The following is a 14,442-nucleotide window of genomic DNA, read 5'->3' as shown; positions in this document are numbered from 1 at the left end:
TAAGATGCAAAACAGATGCCTGGATGGAGGTCAACCTTCTGGAAGTAGAAGTTTGTTACATGATAATTATCACGTCATTCAGGTATGGCCTTGACTTAACTTAATAATTCTTACTCTGAGAAAAGATAATATATTTTTAAAAAAACATTGTTTATTAAAACTGTCGCTGGTTCTGAATCAAGGTCAGAAACTAGATAGTACAGTATGTCTATTATTAGGTGTTTACCAATGAAAATGTTAAAAAAGTAAAGTCAAACAGAACTGAACTTAATTTTATTTAAAAAAGTCAATTCCAATAAGCAATATTATATTACAGTAGCATGTAATGGAATAAAATAAAAAAAGTAAGATAATTAAGAACAAGCCAGTATTGAAAACAGTTGCAAGTGCTGATGCAATTAAGAGGTGCTGACTAAATCATTGCATGACGGAGTCAACAAACGAGGAGATACAGACAAACAATTAAATTAAATCAAATATACATAACAATAGACAAATGTAGATGAAGGGCCATCAAACAAGAGTCATAAAGTATGGCAACTAGAACCTTAACAGCATACATTTTAAGCATAGACAAATGTAAATGAAAGGCCATCAAACAAGAGTCAGAAAGTATGAAAATGACATAAGACTCTATAATACACTGAGGGATGGTGATAAAAAGGCTTGTAAATAAAAAATGGATAAATGATAAATAATCTCCACCTGAAAGAGGGAAAGCAGTATGGCATCAGTTGATTTAAGATATACAGTGAATGGCAATTTACTACAAACAAGCCATGCATTCATGTCTGATATTTTATATATGACAAGACACTTGCTTTAATTTGTTTTTCTGTAGATTTAGAAGAGTTGAAATTGAATCATTTAATATTAAAGACAGATCATCATAGCAGAGTGAGTCATTTTAAAAACTGGCAGTCAGTTTAAGTTATTGTTTGAAACAAATTATATCTTTGATACACTGAGTGAATGGATTGTAGTCAGCAGCCAGTAATTTGATTGCATAATACAGTGCTTGAATGCACTAAATTACCGTGTGTGCTGTTTAACTATGGGCAGTTAGTTCCGTGGTGTAATGTTTCAATATGTTTATGTTTTCTTGATGGCATAATTGACTCAGCTTTATATTGTTCTGTTTCTTTACAGATATTGACCATTGCTGGGGTGAGATGGACAGGGATGCCCCAGCAACAGCAATGGTCAGCAGCAGGCTTGCTGTGTGTAACATGGACTGGGATAGGGTCAAGGCCATGGACATCTATGTCTTGTTGAATTCCTTCAAGCCACCTAATGGCATCATATACTCAGTCAAGGTAGTACGCAGAAAGATAACAACAGCAATATATTCCAGCTTTTATTAAAGATATTAACTTTCTAACTACTGTTGTTGTAAATACTGAGGAAAAAATGTATCTATCATTTTATTGTTTTTCTCTTGACAATGAAGTAAAGACTCAATCAATTGTATTTGTCAGCATTTCATTGAAACTCTTGCCATGTGTTCAGGTATGGTGGGAATAGCCAGTGATCCAACATATGACATAAATCAATCTTATGCTTAAACATGTCTTTCATGGAACCGTGCATCTCTGCTATATATATGCACGAGTCTTTCTTCTTCATACAGATGAAAACTGGTCATAATACGTTAGGAGTATATCCACAACTTTGCAAATCTAGCTCTCCCAAGATTATCAAAACTGATGAAAAGCTGCAAGTTGATTCCTTAAGAAAGTACATGCAGCCAGGCAGTAACTAACATTGTATGGGATTTGGGTACCAGTCCTTCTTTCCAAAGGGAAAGCACTCTTATTAATATGATTAAAATCAGATCTCCACTATCCTATGTGAAGATCTGAGAGTGATTGCTTAAGGTTCATGTTATTACCATAATCTCAAATTTTATCAGCAAATCAGATGAAGTCTTATATCTTAGCATTTGGGAGACTAAGCAGTATGACTAAAAAGAAACAGTCTTTGCTGAACAATCTGATTCACTCTCAGATTTATGAAAGCTGTATTTCCATTAGCAGTTTAAAGTTTAGCAGAACATTTGCTGTCAGATCTTTACATAGGACAGGGGAAATCTGATTGCCAATCTCATGAGACTTCTATCCTTGCAAGCAAATAACTTTTTTTAACGCTTTGTTGCAAAACTTAGCTGAAAGATGTTTTGAACATCTTTCTTGGCTTGCAAGGGCTGGATTTGTGAGGTACTTGATGTACTCTTAATGTAAGATGGTGATGATATGACCACTTGTCTGAATCGATGAAAATTTACCACAAAATTTAATAGCTGAAAACTTTAAAATTGTTGACCACATTGATTTCTATCACTGACAGAAGGGGCCCCGAGTGGCCGAGTGGTCTAAAGCGCTTTTCGTCACGGATCGCTGCCATCTCACCTCTGTCTGCATGGGTTCGAGTCTCGGGCTTGGCCAGTGTGGATATGTGAGAAAGCTTGCCGGTAGCTTCTCATGGGTCAGTGGTTCTTTCCGGGGTTTTTCCAGGTTCTTCCTCCACCATTAATACTGGCCACCATGTATAGCCTATCGTGTGCTGAAAAATGGCGTTAAACCCTATAACAACAACAATAACAACATCACTGACAAAAAAGTGGTGCCTGTGCCACATGATGACATTTCAGGTCAGTCATTAATTGTTATTTTAATAGGGATTCCTTTTTTATTCTTGCAATGTCACTGACCACTAGGCATATATTAAAATATTTGCACAGCATCTACATGTTTCAATTTCAGTAGGCTTGGAATATAGATGGTATTCATGGTATTCATAGATTCATGAATATCAGTATATTCATAGAAATATATAAGGATTTCTTACTGTCCATACACTTAGGAAACAAAATATCACACATCTATTACACTGTGTGAGATAGAGACTTTTAATTGTAGGGTTTATATTTTGGGGGTTATTTAGTATGCAGCACAAATTTTCACGTAAATACCTCCTCACCCCGCCCTACCTCCCCCACCCCAGTCATGAAATATCCCACAATAAGAAAAAGAATTACTGACCTTACCAGCACATGTTCTAATTTAATTTTGATATGTTAAACAGATGTCAGTATTGTTCAAAGCAAAACTATTGTTGTATATTTGACCAAGTAGCTACTCTCCCCACAGGGCTCACGATTGGTCTAAAGCTCTCTCCATTATGGATCACTGCCATCTCATCTCTGTCTGCGTGGGTTCAAGTCTTGGATTCGGCCAATGTGGATATGTGAGAAAGCTTGCCAGTAGCTTCTCGTGGGTCGGTGGTTCTTTCCAGGTTTTTCCCGGGTTCTTCATCCACCATTAATACTGGCCACCATGTATAGCCTATCATGTGCTGAAAAATGGCATTAAACCCTACAACAACATCTCTCCCCACAACCCCCAGAATGTTCTAAAAAAGTACTTTATCAAATTTGCAATAATAATTACTGAACTTATTAAATCATACATTTATTTTGGTCAGGTAAGGAAATTCTGATATTTTTCAAAGTAAAATTTACATTAGATGATGACTTTATCATCAGCTAAGCCAATGCACAACTGATGTAAGTTTCTACAAGTTTTGTTGGCAGTTTCTACCAAAACCATTATGAGTGATTGGATTATACTACTCAACTTAGAATCTGTTAATTGTGTTGTCAGACCAGATATGACAGGGTACCAGTCATACCCATAATACTTTGCAGAAAATTATTAATAAACCTCTGATAAAATTGTGACAGTTTTACATGACTGTCAATGATGCTTTGCATCATCTGCTGTAATTTGATCAAACATTAATGGAATTATATATTTGGCTGAAATATATGAAACCACTTTTTTCTTTCTTTGAATATGTTTTCCTGATCAGAATATGTTAAATGAGTACATCCACTAGCTCACAAATACAGACCCTCAACCTAAAAAGGTCATTTAATATTGTTGCTAAATTGTCTTTTTTACATGGTTCCTGCAGTCATGGAAATGCTGGAAATGTTGTAAATTACAGAAAAGCATGTCAAGGGCCTTAAGAAGTATTGAAATTTTTGTTAAGTCTTTCAAAATTTTGTTCAGATCTTGGAGTTTGGTTATTTTGTGTTATCTGGTTGAATTTTCATTCACTAACACAAAAGTTTTACTGACCTACATAACTTTGATCATAATGGATTTGTTAGAGTGGGCTCCCCTGAAACTTCACAGTCAGACAACATCTGGGAAGCTTACTGCCATTCAAATCATTGTACTTGATGCACTTGAAAGAGGAGGATTGCAACTGAATTAAAATAAATAACAAATTTGATGCTTTTGTGTTAAAATTACATGTTAGGTAAGTATTAGAGGTCACAAATTTGCATATTAGGTACTCTTGAAATGGTAAAAAGGTCTTAGAAAAGTTTTGAAAAGTTATGGAATTACATTTTTTAAATATTGCAGGAAACCTGTTTTTACTAAAAGTAAAGTGAGACAAAAGTAGCATCACCATGGTTATAGGGATTAGCATCTCATACCTTTATAGTCAGTTATTACTTCTCCCTTGTACCTGTATCCACACCTTTTATGAAGACCTTGTAAATTCCATTTCTTAATGAACCATTCCAGTGTTATGGTTGAGTATTGGAGTATTGGAGCTCTCTTACTGCCAGGAAGTCTACTCGATCTATTTTCTACCTTTTCCTTGCTTAATTTTCTTTCGTGATACTTAATATATCTCCTCGTTTGTTGACACGGTCATGCAATGATTTAGTCAGCACCTCTTAATTGCATCAGCACTTGCAGCTGTTTTCAATACTGGCTTGTTCTTAATTATCTTGATTCATAATTTGATTCAAATACAGTTTGGAATATAGTGCTATGAACTTTTCTGAACTGTTGCATTGACTGAACGATACCTGTGTATGACTTGTTTTGCTATCTGTAATTGGCAGTGTTATGTGCGAGCAGTTTTAACTGACAGGATTCTCACCCACTTCTATATACATGTACTGTGCATTATGGATAGTAAGTGTAATGTTTATAATAAAAAAGGATTGAGGATAGACAGATGGGTGAATATTTGCTTCAAGAAACACATTGGGTCTATGAATCAACTAAGAAACAATAGACTTGGACTCTATTAGTATTGCTGCTGACAGATGCTCGATAAACACTTTTCTCTGGATGGAGTCTCTGCAAACAGAACGTGAACCAGATAGGAAGAAGAAAAATCTTGCATCATTTTCATGAACCTCTCACACATCTCCAGTTCCACTTTCACCCCTAGTTAAGCAGCCTGGCTTTTATCTTATTGCACAAATTTTGGCACCAATGTTTACATGATACAGAAGTCTAGACATGGAACTCCTGAATACTGGTTACAATAATCTTTCCTGTGATACCCACCCAGTACAAGGGTCCATCACCCAACACAAGACAGGTCATATTTCAACTTTGGTGTTGTCATCCCTCATCAAGGGTGTGACTAGATACACCAATCTTGTCTGCGATAGCCAGTACTGATCTACAGCAGCTGCTGTGGAACTGAACCAGTTGCAAATTAGCTTGATGCCAGCCTTACCAGATGACCAGGACTTCCAGGACTGGGTATGGTGATTTTAGTTACCCATGCTTGGTTTCTTAACTTTGATAACACCAGACATCAGGGATATGCCATTATCACCCCAGACTCTGCCCCATGTGCATAGTGTTCCTGACAATCATAATACATTATGAACTAATGGTTAGACTTGGCCTGGTATTTGTATGGCAACAGTCCAGTCACTGATGTCCAGTACCAACAAAGTGCAATGGAAGATGGTCCAAGTGAATTTGTAGAGATGACTATATGACAAAAAGGATGAACTTCTAACCTTGCTCACTGCACCACTTAGATGGCTTGCACTGCATACATCACAGAATGCATCAGTATCACCCCATTCATCAGACATCAAAGATTCAAACTCAATGGCATGGTCCTTGTTTGCCAACCAGATCCCCATCCAATGTTCCATACAATAACCAACATCTGTTGACCACCTCCTGACCAAGGGTGATCAAGTGCCATTCAATCAGTTTCCCCAGTCAGGATGGGTCACATATGTCATACATTGTTTGGAAAGACAACTCCAGGATCTCAGCATCAACAGGCCTTTCTTTTCCCTGTGCCACCTACCATTTAGTTTTAGTCAGGATGTCTGCAAATAACATTCATCATTCTGTGAGATAGAGGTCCCAACCACTGATTGGACTTTGGCAAGACCTGAAACAAATAAACCCACCTCTGTACAAAAGGACTGAAGACCTTTCTCAACAAACAGCAACTAATACCAAACATAGTAAGTGTTGGTTCCATGCTCAGCTTAGTCTCTGTGGCCATTCTAAAATAGTCCAGAGAGAGTCTGGACCTTTTGGTGGTGAGTCCTACCATAAGTCATGCCTGGAATCTGTATCACAAATCGCATGCATCGTTAATACATCTGCACAATGTAAGCTAGCCATTCATATAGCAGCTCCATGATCATGCAAGAAAAAGGTTGCAATTGTCACAACTTTGGCTCTCTTAAAGGACCATCATAATATACTATTTATAGCACAATCTTCTTATTAAACCTGGCCACCAAACAGAATACTCCTCAGACCCCAGACTTCTTTCCAAGTCTAGGCCAGAGAAATGTGAATGAACCTTTTATGCTGCAACATTTAGGGAAACCCTTCTCCAAGTCCTTTCACTCATTAAAAATTCAGTTTTCAAAGCCTTCTAAGAACCAACCTCAAGGAGACAAAGCCCTGTTTTGTACCATTCCCTTTTCCAGTTGCTATCTCAAAGAAACTGATGACCTATTCATGCTGCCCTTTTCAGATATCGTGCCCAGGGGATGATTTCAGGATTCATTGTGAAATGGCATCATATGAGAATCAATGATCTCTGAGTTCAGCAGACTGAGATGTGTAAGACAAGGAGACCCAAAGTTGGTAATTGAAGCAGGAGTCAGTACTTTACAATTGGAAATGGTGGTGGGATTTTACTCAAGGTTTTTCAGTATAATCACACTCTTCTGTCTTTTATAGATCTCAGTTCAGTCATTCAGTTTATCCAGGATCCTCACATCAGAATGGAGATACTAAGGTCAATTCTCAGTTCTGTTCAGGAGGAGAATTTCACCATCAGTCCCATATTTCAAGACTTGCATATCCATGTCTACATAAACAAATACAAGTTCTGCGTACTCATGTTTGGCCTAAACATCAGACTGAATCTTCAGATGAATCATTGACTGTATTGTGTCATATCTCTGGGCCAACTCCATGCCCATGGCCTTCTTATACCTGGACAACATTATACAGAAACAGCAGATGAATTACACTCTGTATCTAAACATGAAATCATTGTCAGTGTTCTAGTTCTGCCTTGGATTCCTTGTCAAAAGCAACAAAACTGATCTCACCCCAACTCAACTCTTCGTTTACATGGTTATGGAATTCAGTACCCTCTTGTATTGAACTATTCCTCAAAGATGTGTATTGTATATCATCTTGATTGTGACTTAAATTCCCTCTGAGTTTTCAGATCTCAGCATGAACCATTCTTTGCCTTCAAAACCTTCTCAATGCAGCAGTGTCCAAGTCTGACACATCATAGTGGACTGACTATCCCAGTGGAATCAGCCAATTCATGCTGAATAATCCATTCACACCTGTCTTCAGCTGAATTTGCACCTGCCAGGGTCATCCACAGATAGATTAATTTTTGGAAAGGTGGAACCCCAAGCTCTATACCTTTCCCTCTCTAATACCAGATCTGGAGGGTGGGGTGCTGGATTTACAAGTTAGTGGATGTACACACCTAACATATTATGATTGGATAAGTATTATTAAAAAAAAACATTTTACCATTAAACAATTCTGCTTTAAGATTATTATTTTTAATTGATGAGGTATTTTCGCAGAGCATTCAGAGATTATACCTAATGGAAGCAGCATGCCTCATACTGTAGATATGTACATAAATATTCACTAGAGGGGATGGAGTGGTAATGTTTGGAACCCAGACAAACTTTGAATCATGCTTCTTTATTATTTCAAGCGATACATTTAATGTGGTAAATAACTGCAGGGATGTACATTTTCTCAAATTATTCAGTTATCAGTGCTTATCTTATATTTATTACAATAGTTGAACATGTATAAATTGCATGAACTTGTAGAATTGATATTAAATAAAGAAAATTAACAGATATATGTATTTGGTTAAATATCCCTTTTGAGTACTCAGTTGTATCCTTATGAACAATACCTTGTGTGAATGAATTCCAGTTGTATTATATATTATATATATAATGTTATCAAAAACATATCTGTATGTGTGTATATATGTATGTATGTATGTATGTGTGTGTGTGTGTGTGTGTATATATATATATATATATATATATATATATATATATATATATATATATATATATATAAAATTTCAGATCTACCCCTCAGAGTTTGGGCTACAGAGGATGAAAGAGGAAGAGCGGAGAGGTCCAATCGAACTTGTAGAGGTCAAGGATACTCTGCACACCCATAATACTGAGGATGCAGAAGGTAACGCTTCTTAATGATGAAAGATAGGTTTGTATATGATGATATAACTAATGCCTTTAGACAATCAGTCTTGTTTTAGTGATGTGATATGACTAATGCCTTTAGACAATCAGTCTTGTTTCAGTGATGTGATATGACTAATGCCTTTAGACAATCAGTCTTGCTTTAGTTGATGTGATATGACTAATGCCTTAGACAATCAGTCTTGTTTTAGTGATGTGATATGATTAATGCCTTTAGATAATCAGTCTTGTTTTAGTGATGTGATATGACTAATGCCTTTAGACAATCAGTCTTGTTTTAACTGATTTATTCATATTTCTACTATCAGAATGTATGGAATAGCCTATTGTCTATTGCCTGTTGTTAATCAACTGTCATCTTATAGCAAAAGTTTTGTTATTGTTAGTCCTATATTGCATTTAAGACTGACTTGAAAATTTAAACACACATTCATCCCAAGGGCTAATTACCCCTAAGTGAAAATTTTAACACCCAATCTTGACATCTTCAAAATCTTGTTTTTTGGTATCAAGTTGGTCTCAAATGGAAATGGTGCCAAATCTGACCACCATTATGGCCACCATCTTAAATATCTTGTTACTGCTACTAATCCCAGATTGATGGTCAAATCAACATTAGGTTTCCACCAAAAGATGTCTAGTGGCATCTAGTTAGATCTAAATGAAAATGGTGTCAATCTGATATCCATTGTAGCTCTCATGGCAGCTTTTATCTTATCACTACCCCTAAAAAGAAAATCATATTAACATAACATTTTCATAATCAAACATCTTATGATATTTGTTTAAATGTAATTGTTGCCAATCTGACATCCAGTGTCACCACTCTCTGAAAATTTTTCATTAATGTTACATGTCTTAAAGTCTTTTTTTATATGGGGTTTCACCTATAGCTTCTCATGGTATTTAGTTGGGCATAAATGAAAATGATGTCGATCACATGGGATTATCACCAAAATGATATGATGTCTAGTGGGTCATTAATGAAAATGATGTCGATCACATGGGATTTTCAGCAAAATGATATGATGTCTAGTGGGTCATTAATGAAAGTGATGTCGATCACATGGGATTTTCAGCAAAATGATATGATGTCTAGTGGGTCATTAATGAAAGTGATGTCGATCACATGGGATTTTCACCAAAATGATATGATGTCTAGTGGGTCATTAATGAAAGTGATGTCGATCACATGGGATTTTCACCAAAATGATATGATGTCTAGTGGGTCATTAATGAAAGTGGTGCTGATCACATGGGATTTTCACCAAAATGATATGATGTCTAGTGGGTCATTAATGAAAATGATGTTGATCACATGGGATTTTCACCAAAATGATATGATGTCTAGTGGGTCATTAATGAAAATGATGTTGATCACATGGGATTTTCACCAAAATGATATGATGTCTAGTGGGTCATTAATGAAAGTGATGTCGATCACATGGAATTTTCACCAAAATGATATGATGTCTAGTGGGTCATTAATGAAAGTGGTGCTGATCATACATCCAATATGTTTACAGCAATAGCTCATTTTGAAAATGTTGTATTTGCTCAGAAATACGAGAGATAGATTCCACACCCAGCATTTGAAAAAGAAGCTGGTCTTATCTTGAATTCTGGAAATTCTTTCAAGTCATTAGAGCATCAGTTCCTTCAAGGGACTCTTGTTAATGTAGCTGCACATAAACTTCAGAATTGCACCATAATTTTTTCAGCATTTATTTCCTTATTGTTTATAAAACTCATTTTTGGGGGCATTAGATATTATTTATGTATGTAGAAATTGATCATGTAGGAATATTAATAATATGGTTTGTTGTTTGTAGACCTTTGCTCAAATACTCAGGAAAAACTTTCATCCTGTCTTGTTTTGCCCTCCACCTTAACACTTTTTTTCTTCTGTTGTCTGGCATTTTTATCCATACTGGAAACCACATATGAGCTCAGTATTATCATAATGAATGCAGTTTGAGACAGAAGCATTACTCATAATAAAGCATGATCATGATTTTAGCGTCTTATTCAGGATCAAACTTTCTATAAATAGTAAATAGGTCAATGAAAATGGAGAAAAAGGCCCACTTAAAGCATGGTATATAGAGAATCCTCAATGAACTGACACTATACTTTTAAAAATATATCATGTTAATGGAGAACTTGTCTTTTGTTCCTGGTGAGTGAAAGCTCATTAAAATTTAGGTTGATAAATCCTGGCATTTATGCAAGAGCCTGCAGGATTGGTAAAATTATTCACAAGAGAGATTGAAGTCCTACATGTTTGAAAAATGTTACAGTAATTTAAGTGTCTTTTCAAGGTTCTTCCTACCATGATGAGAAGCTGAGACAGTACCAGTTGAACAGGCTTAAATATTACTATGCAGTTGTAGAATGTGACTCTACCAACACTGCCAATGCCATCTATGAGGAGTGTGATGGGATGGAGTATGAGTGTAGTTCCACACGGTTAGACCTTAGGTATACATTTTTTTATAATTTACCTCAAAGACGGATCATTTTTATGTGCTAGATTCAAGTTAATAAGTTCAAATTCATTTCAAAGGAAACCACAGAAATACAATAAAATCCCAACACAACAAACATCTATGGAACTGATGAATGCTTTTGTCTTCAAGTTCTTGCTTTGGCTTGGTGGGGGGGTTGCAACAGCAACACAGGAAGTTCCCACACTTTAGTTTTCCAAGATTTTAGTACTTTCTCTATGATCTTGAGAAAACCTTATTGTGCCGCGGAATTTGGACACATACATTTTCAAGGAAATAATAAAGAAAGTACAAAATAATGTTCAGAATTCTTCATGACCTGGATTATGCACAAATGATATATAAAACATGGAGAAACTATCTTTACAGAGAGATCACACACACACACATACACACACACTTTCCTGGAAAACCTACATAATCTGGATATGTGATTTTTACCATCAAAATTCGGACATCTTTATTTCAACTATTTGTTGGTGATAGAAATTTTTTTGTATGCAATTGATATAGACATGTCATTTTCAATTAAGTTGTGGCTCATTTCCAAGAAACATATCAGAATTTATGCTATCAGAACGGGGACGCAAATATACAAGAAGTGTTAAAAATGATCAATCAAATGGGGAAATTCCATAAGTATGTATTTTGATTCTAAATAGGTATCAATTTAATCAAAATATTACGCAGTAATATCATCTCATGCCTATAGTTCTCTTCCATATTAACAAACTAAATTGAAATAAGCTAACTATTTATATTATGTTTGATGTGTATGTCTGTATATCTATATATAATTGTATACAGTAAAAAAAATGTACATCCAGGAGTTTAATTGTTGTTGTAGAATTTAACGCCAGGGCCCAGAGTGGCCAAGTGGTCTAAAGCGCTATCTGTTACGGATCACTGCCATCTCACCTCTGTCTGCGTGGGTTCGAGTCCTCAGATATGTGAGAAAGCTTGCCAGTGGCTTCTCATGGGTAACGTGGTTCTTTCCGGTAGTTTTCCCAGGTTCTTCCTCCACCATTAATACTGGCTGCCATGCATAGTCTATCGTGTGCTGAAAAATGGCGTTAAACCCTACAACAACAACAACAACAAGTTTAACGCCATTTTTCGGCACAAGATATGATATACATGGCAGTCAGTATAACTTGTCGAGAAAGAACCCTTGAAAACCTCAGGAAGAACCACTGACCCATGAGAAGCTACTGGCAAGCTTTCTCACATACCCATGTTAGCTGAGCCTGAGACTCAAACCTATGCAGACAGAGGTGAACGGCAGTGATCCGGAACAATGAGTGCTTTAGACCACTCGGACACTCTGGTCCCTCCAGGAGTTTGAAGAAACTAAATTGTCAGAATTGTGTGAAAATACAGAATATATTTCTTTTCTAAAATGAAATAATCAGATGTCTGGAGGCCAGTCTTCAGTTAAAATAATTTTATTGGCAAGAATACATTTTAGAATTTAAAATAACAAATTTTAACCGTTGTGTACTAAAATTTGCCACTTTAATGCAATCTCCTTCATTAATAAACCAATGCATGGTAAGATCTCTTCAATTTATTTAAAAATGTCTAATTTCCACAGAAAACTAGTCTTTTTTTGTAAGTCATGTGTAAATGTCCATGTTTTATAAGGACCTTGTCATTGTTGTATGAAAATATTCCCATATTGTATATACTTTACAATGTTCGTGTGTATGAAAATACACGGTTTTTTTTTGTACCTAAAAATATATAGGAAATGTGCCATTTGTATTGACGTGTGTATAACGTTAGATTTGAGTGATTAGTTGTTTATGTCAGCGTTGGTGGGGACTTTTCTCAGCCTAATAAGCCAGTAACTAGGGCAAAACGTCATAGTGTACAATATTGATGGGATGAAATATTTACGTAGTTGATGTCAGGTCAGAGCCACCTAAATGGGTATGTAGCCAAGTCATCCCTGTCTTAGTCAAAAGATGTTGATTGATTGTGTCAGACAAATAAAATATTTTGTAACAGGAGCTAATATTTTGTGCCAGGGAATAATTTAGAAGTGGCTGTCCCCTTAATGGGAGATGCCTTTTACTGTTGCTGTAAAGATAGTTTGATGGAAGCACCCATATGAACAGTGGCTCAGAATTGTGACTACATAATTCTAACAAGAAGCCATGCAATTGTGAAGCTGTGATATTTGTGGTCATTGATTGTTGAGAGGAAAATTATCTGAAGTCTTGGCATGTTAGGAGAACTCCTGTTTGACGATGGCTGTTGTCTAAGAGTCCTTGGAAATAGGGGAAAACAAGGGATTCCAGCAGAACTCGTGCGAGTGTTTCATTTGCTTGGTAAAGCGACCACTTTTATGTAACAGTGTTATTGTTGGCTTTTCACTTAATGGAGAAGCCTTGCAAATGGGACACAAGGAGAATCTGTGCAAACTGGAAACAAGGGAAAGCCATGCAATTGTGAAGTTATAGTCATGTATTTGTGATCATTGATTGATTGCGGAAATATTTTTGTAGCCTGATTTGTTATGGAATCTCCCAGTTGACAACTACTGTTGTCATCAACTCCTTGGAAATAAGGCAAAATAAGTGACTTACAGCCAGAAAGAAAACAAGGTAGCAAGAAGGAAGATGGAAGACAGACAGGAAGAACAGATCAAATAGGGAGCAAGAGAGAGAGAAATCAGGAAATATGTAGAGATTATGAAAAAAGTACTGACTAAATGGAGGAAAGGATGACAAATGCTTGAAAATTTACTCTTGCGTCAAACAAAACTTATATGCATGTCTTTTTCTACATTACTTGTACTTCAGCAAGCTTGCATATTTAAGTTATGTCCAGAAACACTAAATATGACTGAAATTTTTTTGGCATCATGACTGTTGCCATGTTCAAGTTCTTACAAAGCTTCATTTTATTTCCTATTTGTCTTAACATTACCTTGTTGGATTTTTAATTGGAGGAAATGTATTATTTTTTGGTTACCATGTAGACTGTTCGTTATTATGCTTCTAATCACATTTGAATGAACTAAAATCTATGTTGATTTTTTTCCTTTGTATTTCTTATCCAAATGTGCATGGCTCAGAGTTGAATAGGAGATAAAATATACAAGCACAGAAGAACAGCTGGAATCTATTATCCATGAAAACAAAGCATGCATAATATCTTCATGAAACCTTTTATTCAGTTTCCTTGTGTTCCTAACTAATTTGGCGATATTTGTTATGAATATTGGACTACAGATTAATAGACACATATATATTTCAAGGTTTTTATCACTAAGTGAGATCATGGTTATCCATTTTAGCCGATATTACAAAGTGGGGACATCCCTGTTTTGAGGTGTGTCCC

At 35.9% G+C, this 14,442-nt stretch overlaps 1 protein-coding gene across 2 annotated transcripts in view; it reads left to right on the top strand.

Moving 5' to 3' along the window:
- LOC149804716 (ESF1 homolog) overlaps window positions 1-14,442 on the top strand; it is a 70,022-nt gene that overhangs the window by 14,764 nt on the left and 40,816 nt on the right. For both annotated transcript variants that reach the window (XM_089943398.1, XM_089943406.1), the window contains exons 4-6: window positions 1,150-1,316; window positions 8,450-8,564; window positions 10,909-11,068. In XM_089943398.1, the coding sequence (XP_089799524.1) occupies window positions 1,150-1,316; window positions 8,450-8,564; window positions 10,909-11,068 (442 nt within the window). The remainder of the gene's footprint in view (window positions 1-1,149; window positions 1,317-8,449; window positions 8,565-10,908; window positions 11,069-14,442) is intronic.

This window comes from Sinohyriopsis cumingii, chromosome 2 (genome assembly GCF_028554795.1).
Source record: "Sinohyriopsis cumingii isolate HCF-2022 chromosome 2, ASM2855479v2, whole genome shotgun sequence".
NCBI classification, from domain to species: Eukaryota; Metazoa; Mollusca; class Bivalvia; order Unionida; family Unionidae; genus Sinohyriopsis; species Sinohyriopsis cumingii.
The sequence above is the reverse complement of the archived record's forward strand: the minus strand, read 5'-3'. Positions and strand labels throughout refer to the sequence as shown.